Source organism: Sinocyclocheilus rhinocerous, unplaced genomic scaffold (assembly GCF_001515625.1).
Source record: "Sinocyclocheilus rhinocerous isolate Xijiao unplaced genomic scaffold, SAMN03320098_v1.1 scaffold1255, whole genome shotgun sequence".
In the NCBI taxonomy this organism is placed as follows: domain Eukaryota; kingdom Metazoa; phylum Chordata; class Actinopteri; order Cypriniformes; family Cyprinidae; genus Sinocyclocheilus; species Sinocyclocheilus rhinocerous.
In genome coordinates, this window is record NW_015644619.1 from 294 (window position 1) to 10,845 (window position 10,552).

General features: G+C 38.1%; 2 protein-coding genes across 2 annotated transcripts; one reads left to right on the top strand and one right to left on the bottom strand.

The window, feature by feature from the left end:
- The first annotated feature begins 2,480 nt into the window (after window positions 1–2,480).
- On the top strand, window positions 2,481–4,093 carry LOC107758451 (apelin receptor B-like). The gene has a single exon (XM_016576184.1). It carries the CDS (start codon window positions 2,673–2,675, stop codon window positions 3,897–3,899), a length of 1,227 nt encoding a protein of 408 aa, XP_016431670.1. The 5' UTR covers window positions 2,481–2,672; the 3' UTR covers window positions 3,900–4,093.
- Window positions 4,094–4,922: 829 nt separating this feature from the next.
- Window positions 4,923–10,156, bottom strand: LOC107758446 (26S protease regulatory subunit 6A-like). Its single transcript, XM_016576180.1, has 8 exons — window positions 10,085–10,156; window positions 9,473–9,553; window positions 9,251–9,376; window positions 9,016–9,120; window positions 7,702–7,764; window positions 7,444–7,581; window positions 7,219–7,362; window positions 4,923–5,033 (listed from the first exon to the last, which is right to left on the bottom strand). The coding sequence occupies exons 1-8, from the start codon at window positions 10,124–10,126 to the stop codon at window positions 4,923–4,925; spliced, it is 810 nt and encodes a 269-aa protein (XP_016431666.1). The 5' UTR covers window positions 10,127–10,156.
- Between the last annotated feature and the right edge of the window lie 396 nt (window positions 10,157–10,552).

Consider the following 10,552-nt stretch of genomic DNA (forward strand, 5'->3'; position numbering starts at 1 on the left):
TCTCTTGAAATGCTCTTCTCTAGACTTCATTTATAACGCACTAACGAGCTGTGGACACTGATGACTGTCTGCGTCAAATTAAATGCTACGTGACATTTTGTTTACAAGCTGTTTTATTGCCGTCTTTCCGCGGTTGAAACACTGCTTGAGCGATTACATGAGGCGTGAGATGTTCATTCATGTTTATTTCACGTTAAAACTAGTTGTAAAGAGGAAGGAAAAATAGGATGCCGGGTGTATTCAAAGCGCCGCCATTACTGTCAGAGTGCGTGGAATGGTGCGCTGTGATTGGTTGAGCGGATATATCGCATTCTGCAGAAAAGGGAGACTGGCGTTTGTCGCGGTTTGGAAAAAAAGGGAGAAAACATGACAGAATAACTCGGCGGATATCGCATTTTGCGTAAAATTAAATGCGAATTGACTTTTCAATACCGACCAGATACAAAACTGATTTTGGCGGAAACTCAATTATATATACATATATATAATATATATATATATATTAAATTAAATTAAATTAAATTCAAGTTTATTTGTATAGCGCTTTTCACGATACAAATCGTTAAAGGCATGCAAATATAAAGTAGGTTACAGTGAGTACAAGAATGGGATATACACAATTATTTATATTGTATGCAAATTTTAAAATAAGAACTAATCTTGTACCACTTAATGATTATACATCTCCAATTATGCATGGCTCTAAAATGCATCATTTTCATATGGTCTATCAATTATTTTCTGGTTGGAGTTATTAGACACTGATGCAAGAGATGGTACATAGTTCTGCTTTTGTACAATCAGTGATAGACAATTTATATTTTGACCCAGTGCTTTTGGTACAGTGTGTGTTTAACTCATATATGACCTCATGACCTTTTTATAGACCCTCACTATTTGTGCAGACGAGATCAATTAGGAACAAGGAGAACAATCTATGAACGTCTCTCTGGCACTGAGGATGATGTGAAGTCTATATTCTACATATGCTATGCAGTAACCAGGGCTGTCACTGGACAAAATCTTTAGGGTGGGCCTCCCACTGGCTCAATGTTTTTTGTTTTATTGAGTAATTGGTCTAGACTAGTTCAAATGGAGATGCAAACAGGAAATTTCATCTGCTTCTACCACTGCTAATAAAAGTCTCTGTGAGCAACATCTCATCTCCTGACTATTGTCCTCTGCACGTGTTCATTACTATTAGTTTGAGAAAACAAAATTTACACAGTTGCATTTTTAAATATTTGCAGTGTCATTGCGTAGCATCATAAATAGTTGTCCTGTTGACTCCTGTCCTGTTGTCAAGATTTTCTTCAAGACAAAAGACTTTCCCTTTTTCATTCTTATTGAGAGTGTCAACATGCAAAAACACACAAAGCCCACAATAGGGAATCCCTGAGTTTCGGAAGTGTTGAAACAACACAAGACTCAAACAGTTCAAACAGGACCTCAGACATGCAGCTGAGTTCAAACAGAACCAACACAATGAATTTATTAGTTAAACTGAGGCAGGTGAACAGTTCACATAAATGTGCACGAGCTTATGTGAGACTGATTATTTATGGGATAATCTATTATAATCTAAGATATGTTTCCAAACATATTAACATCGTATTTTACATTCAATTTGCCATGTTTGATATGGCATGTTTATTGTTTATTTTCTGCAACCCACCATATGAAAGTTTCTTGTAAGTCTCTTGTCCAGACCAATTTTGGAAGAAGCATTCAGAAATAAGACTTAACAGAAAATTATAAAGTATAGCAAGTACCTCATTGTATTCTTTGAACTTAGCAGCATGAAATTGATGGGAAATTGTTACTTTAGAGCTTCAGAAATGTAGATATATGGCGATTATACGGTATATAAAATGAATTCCCAATCATAGGATTTTTTTTTTTTTTTACGCAAAGATGTTTCAAACTCTTCAGGCATGTGCTGATATAGAAATGTATGCTAATGTACATGTCTAACTCTCACTTGTCTTGGTATAAAATCACCCTCCAGTGTGATTCAGTGAACGCAGTCAGTACAACATTGGGCCACACATAATGTCTCTGATTTTCTGATCTCCCAATGTTTTAGGTAACCCATTATTTGTAAGAATGCATACTTTGCTAATACAACGTTGTGTATGTAGTGGTAGTGTTGGGACAGAGGTATGCTGTTTGCTACGGTGAAAGACATTGTCATGTGTATAAAGCTTCTTTCAAGCCTGAGGTGTTCTGAGTTTACTCAGTCTGTTAAAGAGCAGGGGGACTATTTGGAGATCTCACAAATCTGCTACAGGGTGGTCCTATGAGAAAGGAGGAGGACAGAACAGAAAAGGGAATGGACACAAAGAGGAGAGGGTATTTAAAGAGACACTTCTCAGTAGGTGAGACACAAAAAAAGCATTCGATTCTGGGAGAGGGAAGACGTTGAGAGAGATCAAGAGAAAACCATGGATACAGAGTACAATGCCAAAACAAATGCACCACGTTATCAAAGCTGAAGGTGATCCAGCAAAATATTAGCATGTGCAACTTTTTTTTTGGCCAGGCAGTGTATAAGATGGTTATTTAAGGGTTGAGAATGTATGTGACATAACCAGAAATTATATGAGAAGTTCTCTTTCCTGCTCATGTCATCCACTTGCTTTTTACACTAGGTGCAAGTGTGTGGCTCTCAGATGTCCGGGTCTCTGCCCTTCCCTTCACCCTCTCCCTTTCCCTCATGCGACTACAGAGAATGGTCTGCAACCTGGGTGCTGATTCCAAGCGTGTACCTCCTGGTGTTTGTCGTGGGCTCCCTGGGTAACGGCTTGGTGCTATGGGTGTACCTGGACCGCCGAGCGAGAGGCCGTGGGAGGATTGTAAGCGGTTCCAAATCTTCCCAGACCCCCGATCCATCTCCTTGCCCCTCCCCTACATCTTCTCGTACAGTAACAGAGTCTTTAATAGCCAGTCTAGCATTGGCTGACCTGGCCTTTGTCATGACCCTGCCGTTGTGGGCGGCATACACAGCGCTGGGCTACCACTGGCCCTTTGGCCAAGTTCTGTGTCAGGTGAGCAGTTACATTGTGGCACTGAACATGTATGCGAGCGTGTTTTCTCTGACTGGGCTCAGCGTGGAGCGTTACTGCGTCATCACACGAAAGCGTGGCAACGGCTCAAAGCAGGGACGGTCAACCACACGCGCCAAGTGGATTGTGGGTAGTGTTTGGCTGGCAGCTGGAATCCTGGCACTTCCTGCTCTGCTTCTGCGGACTGTTAGGGAGGTGGATTTGGAAGAGGGAGATGATGGCGATGGGCAGGATGGACATGCGTCCTCCTGTTTGTGTGACATGGACTACTCCAGTTTGATCTCAAGTGAGCTGAACCCAGCAGCTTCTGAGCAGGCAGAGCTGATGTGGTCAGCAGCTTTAGGATTAAAATCAACTCTGCTTGGCTTCCTGTTACCTCTTGTAGTGCTCCTGCTCTGCTATGGCTGGCTGGGGCGCCTTCTTTCCCAACACTTCAGCCTAGGCCCGCGCCCTGATCATACACGCCAACGCAGGCTCCTCCGTATCATTATCACCCTTGTGCTAGCCTTCTTCCTCTGCTGGCTACCCTTCCACACCAACAAGACACTCTCCGCTATGGTGGAATTGGGCATCCTTCCTTTTTCTTGCAGTTTTGACCAGTGGTTGGTGGCAGCCCATCCATATTCCATCTGTTTGGGCTACGGGAACAGCTGTTTAAACCCTCTGCTGTACGCTTGCTGTGATCCAGCTTTCCGGAAGCACTGCAGTGGTCTGCTTGTGTGCGTATGGGTTAAATACAGAGATCAGAAGGGAGGAGAGGAGAATGAACACCACAAAAGTTCACCAATACCATCTGGAACACATGAAGTGACAGTTAGTAAAGAAGAGCAATAAAGAGAGAATCATTTGGCAAACAGCCTCAGTGAGAGAGCTGAACTGTTTCTGTGGAAAATTCTTAAAGAGGACTCAGATTATTCTTTCCATTCATCTGCGAGATTTAGCATGAACTTCACCCCCTCAAGAAAACAAGATGCCAGTGTGGGAACTGATAAACAGACAGGATCCAGTGAAGGATTTCCCATGACATTATGCCTGAAAAGTGAAGAGGAGCTTACATGTTTTAGATAAAATACAGCTGCACCTCCCAACATTAGGATGCAATTCAAACTGTTTGCGCAGTGTGGCCATGTTGTTGAATTATGAACAGCTTAAGTATTATATTAGCCCTTCTGTACAATCATTTTTACATGTAACAAAACTTTGAGAGCCTGTATAGCCAGTGACTTTCAGGATCAGCAGGCATGTATTATTGTATTTATAAATGTACATGTATATAATAAAATTTGAAAAAAAAAAAACAGCAATTGATTGATTCCTGCGAAAGGTTTAAACACCTCAGCACTATCAAAACACTGCTGTTTGTCTGAGGATCTCTACCAGTACCAGCCTGACACAGCAGCATTGTCAAAACCAATAGTATGAATTTGGGGTGGGACTATCTGTATGAGCAATGGCAGATTGAGAGCGTTTGTAAACAGTCACTTTTGCAATTACATTTTACACTTGTGGTGCAGAAATTACACAAATAGAAGAGCTTGAATACAAAACTAGGACTATTCACTACTGGTTTTCCCATCACTATTAATAAAACAGGAAAAACTGTGGAGATATAAAGAAACAACACTTGACACCTTCATAGAAAACGCACAAATAATGGAAAAAAGGTTTGTGTTTTAATGAACTGAAAGACAAACAGAGGTTAATTGAGAAATATTCCATAAGTCATCACTGTGAGGCAGTCCAGTCTGATTTCAGTTGATCTGTCTCCATCAGAACCAGGTAATTACTCAGAACAGTACTGGATCCCAGCAGGATCAGTACACACACACACACACACACACACACACCTCCACTGGGTTAAGCATAGTACTGCAGATTGGCTTTCTTCTTCGCCTGCACCTCCAGAATGCCCTCCATGTAGTCCTCATGGTTAAGTTCAGTGGCCCCATGGCGCAGAGCAATCATACCCTAACACAAAAGCGAACAATACACATTTAGGTAACATGCAATTACAACAATCAGGAGCAATGACTACTCCCATAAGAAAAAACACAAGTTGTGCATTAAAGGGTGTAATTTTGATTCAGATTCTGCTTTGCAAACAAAAATCTCTTTTTGTCAGGTATCGTCAGACATGTTGTATCTTGCATTAAAGCATATGAATGACTGAAGTACTTTTTAGTACACATGTGCTTCCCCTTTTTGGAATCAAACTTGTCACACAACTGACATCCAAGTCCAGGGACTTAACCACAATGCTAATACCACCTCAAAAAAAAAAGAAAAAAAAAAAATGTAGTGCCTGATGTCCCTGCTTACAGTTGTGATTATTTTTCATAAATTTGCCTTCATATCTCACAATTGTAACTTTATTTCTCTCAATTATGACTATATATATCTATTTATTTATGATTATTTAACAAACACATATGTTGTTTATTTTAAGCTTTCTCACAATTAGCTTTTTTATTATTTGTATTATGTATTCTGGGACTTCAATGGATGTCAGATGAGGTTTTTGATTGGGAGAAAAACGTGCTGTTTTGGCCCTTATTTATATATTTATTTAATATTATTGGATAAGGCAAATGTATTATATATGCTTTGTGAGATGCATTGGCAAAGAAAAAATATTTTATGGTAAGGGCACACTATAAATCAATTTAATTACTCATCATAATAAGGGCTATTTTTAGAGTTTGATCATTACTGGAGCACATGACCCCTGAAAATTTCACAAAGCTACTTTTAATTATTATTATTATTATTTTTTTTTTCAAACCTAACAGCACCAGTTTTTGGGAATATACTTCATAATAATTAATTTTCTAATCACATTATGTAACAAACATGTATGTGCTGCAGATCATTAGGTCAGCTTAATTTAAAGGGGTCATATGATGCTATTTTAAAGATCATTATTGTCAATCTCAATTTCTGCTCAGGCCAAATTAGCGTTATTTGAACCCCCAAAAGGGCACACTATAAATCAATTGAATTACTCATCATAATAAGGGCTATTTTTAGAATTTGATCATTACTGGAGCACATGACCCCTGAAAATTTCACAAAGCTACTTCAAATTTTTATTTTTTATTTTTTTTCAATCCTAACAGCACCAGTTTTTGGGAATATACGTCATACTAATTTATTTTCTAATCACATTATGTAACAAACATGTATGTGCTGCATATCATTAGGTCAGCTTAATTTAATTTGCCATATAGGTCCTTGTTAAAATTGCCTATGTAAACTTTTTTTTAGGTATAAAAACTGGTATTGTTTTAGTTGATGACCATACATTTATACCTTGGAACTCCATTTTATCAGGGTCATTTTTAAACAAATTATTATAGTTTTTATTAAGAACAATTCTTTTTCCATTATTATAGCCATTTCCAAAAACATTGTATTTTTACCAACTATGAATCCTTTACTAGAACTAATGTCTGAAACCTAACATAAACTTTACATAATTGAAAACGCTGAACAGTGATATAAGACAAGCGGCTGAGCACCAGCGCAAAAGCAGACTTTCATTTATCTGTTCAAGTCACGCACTCTCTAAATACACTGATTGTAAGTGTCAAAGGGTTAATAACTGCAAATCGCAAAGGATGCAATTAAATTAAATCAACATTTGCTGCGTGTTTCAGAGTGAAGCACTATTGCACGAAAGCAGCTCATGATCGTGTTTTCAGTGTCTCAGAGAGGCTCGGTCTGCAGTAAAGGCAGAGATAGATTTCGTGAGGGACTATGGAGCAGCACCTGCTCTGAGTTTGGGTCGCTTTTAACCTGTATTTGGGAACGCAACATGCACCAAACAATACTTGTAGCTAGAAGGGCTTATAAATCGGCTGTTGTAAACAAATGAGACGCTTTAATGGTCCCTGCAGTTTTGCATCAAAATAAAAGTTAGATTTTTTTAACATTTGAAAATGAAGAAATAGTAATACTGTTACTGGTAATTGTACTGTAAAATAATAATTTTTTTCTTAAACACCAATTTTTCTGTGAAATATTACAACAGTAAGCAATAGCAATCATAATTTTATAATAAAAAATTAAAAAAAAAACACATCAGACTGATTTTTTCCCCCCAAATCATGCAGCCCTAGCACTGATGGTTCTCTGTTGCTCAGAGACACTGCACCTTTGTTTGGGCTGCACAGGCTCTGGCCAGCAGGGTCTTTCCTGTGCCTGGTGGTCCGTACATCAGAACTCCCTTTGGTGGTTGGATCCCCAGATTCTCAAACTTCTCTTTGTGGTTCATGGGCAGAACAATTGCCTCCACCAGCTGCAAAAAGAGAAGCAGTTAGTTAAAAAATAAATCAACTAATATTTTGTCTACAATACGGTCATTGATCTCCTTCATTACCTCTTGAATCTGCTTGTCAAGGCCACCAATGTCACTGTACTGCTCTGTAGGCCTCTCATCCACTTCCATAGCCTTAACTCTAGAGTCATACTCAGTGGGTAGAGTCTCCAAAATCAGGTAAGAGTCTTTATTCACACCCTGTGAAAAGGTGCAGAAGCAAATTTAACATGTTTCTAGGGAAAATACTTTTTAAACAACATTATTTAAGGTTGTGAATATCCTGAACTAGTCCGTAAAGGGAAATTAATCCTCACTTACCACAAGATCACCAGGTTTCAGTTTCTCAGCATCCACCAAACCAATCACAGGCAGGAAATAGGTCTGCAATTATAGTACTATGTCATACACTATAAAACCATTAAGATCAATTATATTATTTGCATGTTCTTTAAAGCCTTTAAATCCATTTCATTTGCGTGCCTGAAGTGTGCGCACACTAAAAAGCCTGTCAAACAGTGCCTGATTATTACTGACCAAGTTATCTTTCGCATCTGATAGTGCTAATACTGTCAACACACACAAGGTTTACATGTAAACACAATTGGTTATGTCTAAAGTGAAAGTAAAGAGTTGAAAGAAAAATGGATGCTAGCCGGTCTTAAAGTGACAGCAGACTAATAGTATTAAACATGCTACCGCTTATGGGATAGCTCACCCAAAAATTTAAATTCTGTTATTATTTACTCACTCTCACGCTGTCCCAATTTCTGTATTAATTTCTTTCTTGTGCTGATCCCCACTGACTTTGATAGCAGGGAAAAAAAATTCTACGGAAGTCACTGGGGACCAGCAACTAATTGGTTTCCCACATTTAAAAAAATAACTTTTATGTTCAACAGAAGAAAGAAACTCATTCAGGTTTAAAACAACATTAGAGTGAGCAAATGATAAAATAATTTTCATGTTTAGGTGAACTCTCTCTTTAATGTTAATAAAATAACTAAACAAAGAGAAAAATCACTAACTGCTCTTGACTGAAGAACTTTAATACAGTTGCTTTAATAAGAATCAATCTATAATTTATACAGTGAAACGTGCTTTATTTTTATATTTGTTCATTCAATTTCTTGAATGCTACTGCTAACTACACCAACTGTAGCTGAAAAATAAGGCACTGTTTGTTTATTTGTATATTATGTGTATTTGTAATGTGAATCTTTGTTCTTATTTTTTAATAACGAAGATAATGACAAACATTTTTATCTTCGCCCACTTTGGCCTAAATGTCTGCCATTCTTTTTTATTTGTACGGCTTTGTTTTTAAAATAGAGAAATTAGTTTGGCTGTACTGCTCAGACACCTTGCAAAATAGTAAAACCGACATGACAAAGAATCGTGATAAAATCATGAATCGTGATTTTCCTGAAAAAGAATCCTGATATGATATTTTTTCTATATTGCTAGCCCCTAAGATAAACTGGCTAAAAACAATTCAAAACACGAATCAGTATTAAAACACACACACACACACACAAAGGAAAATGTTTGTGATGAAGGAAAAGAAAGCATGATGGAAATTCATGGCCACACAAAAACAAGGCTGAAGCTGTTCAAATAACATAATTGACTCACCTGCCGTGTGGAGGTTTTGATGACGGCACACTTGCCCTTCCTCTGCGAGTCCAGATCAATATTGGCTCCATCCTCCTCTTGGTCATTAGGATCTACATCTAGCAGCTTCCATTCAAACACACAACACATACAAACTTTAAATCTCATGCACATACTGATGCGGACCAAAAAGTGTCCTTATGTCCCATTCTGACACACCAAATAAGATGTCTAAAATAAAGAGGACATATTTTACCTCTATGACGTTAGAGACGAGGTAGGGCAGAGTCTTGTTCACTTTGATTTTCTCTGTGTTTTCCTTGATCTTGTCTTTCATGGCTTGCAGCTCATGAGTGACACGCAGAACCTCACTCTTCATGATCTGCAATCATAAACATCATAATGAGGTACAGAACTGCATGCAGACACTGAAAACAATCATCAGCACACTAAATGTGAATCACAGTATGAAGGTTACCTTAATCTCACTGTCCAAAAGACGAGTCCTCTGAACAATCTCCTCAGTGGACATCTTAAGGACTTCTTCGCCGATGCCATCCTATAAAATATAACAGAGGAGTCATGTTTGAATATACGTTCTGTTTTAAAGTCCTCCAGCCTCTAAACTCATAAGCGTCAGATACACTATATTTACAATGAGTAGCAATACTCATACAACATCTCCTGTTTAAACTGAATACGAGCAGCAGGAAGCTTCAGTTCCATTGATCACCATTAGCTCACGCTGCTAACGTTATCCTAGCAAGCCATAATCACACTTGTACTAAAGATGCATTGCGATCTTTTAGAAATTTTAGACCGAATAAAAATTTGAAGTTGTTCTGTCATTCTCTAACATGAATGATCGTACGGGTGAATGAACACACTTATAAAGACTGAATGAAGCAAAGTGAATTTCACTGTGTCATGCTATGCTCTTCCATCAGAAAGCCATCAGACCCAAAGCCGGTGCTGAAACACCATTTAAACACGTCTCTCCTAATACTTTTTTCTGCACATATGTACTATATTTACCAGTTTTGGAAAATAGTATAGAACACCCCCCCCCAAAAAAAACCATAAAACAGACCTCCACCTCATCCCAAACTGATCTGTCATTCAGCGACGACATCTTGAAGTGTTGATTCTGCTCTTTTTCTTCTTCTTGTAGATTTTTGGCGGTTGGCAAACCTGCTCATGGTGCATTACCGCCACCAATTGGACAGGAGTGTAGAGTGCCAAATGAAAGTGAGAAAAACCAACAAACAAACTGTCCGATTACTTAACAGTGTACGTTCATATGATATTTAAATCCTTTCATCTAAAGCTGTTATTTTGAGATATTTTAATAAAGCACTGTGTACATTTTGCAATGTGACGTTATGTTTTCTGCTTCATATGTGACACAGAATAGAAGCACATGTTCAACAGTTACATAGTCCTGGTCACCTGGTTTTTAAAACTTATAGCCATGATGAAATAAAGGCTTTTTAAAACTTTTTGAATAAGATTCGAGTGCCTTGGACTACTATTATTCTTACGAGTTGAATCATCCCTT

What these genes read in the sequence shown, in the direction of transcription:
- LOC107758451 (XM_016576184.1), top strand. Translation starts at nt 2,673, where the DNA reads ATGTCCGGGTCTCTGCCCTTCCCTTCACCCTCTCCCTTTCCCTCATGC.
- LOC107758446 (XM_016576180.1), bottom strand. Translation starts at nt 10,126, where the DNA reads ATGTCGTCGCTGAATGACAGATCAGTTTGGGATGAGGTGGAG. An exon ending in TCGTCTCTAACGTCATAGAG is followed by an intron (nt 9,121 to 9,250) that starts GTAAAATATGTC and finishes TTTGAATGGAAG; the next exon opens with CTGCTAGATGTAGATCCTAA. An exon ending in TCAAAACCTCCACACGGCAG is followed by an intron (nt 7,765 to 9,015) that starts GTGAGTCAATTA and finishes CTATAATTGCAG; the next exon opens with ACCTATTTCCTGCCTGTGAT.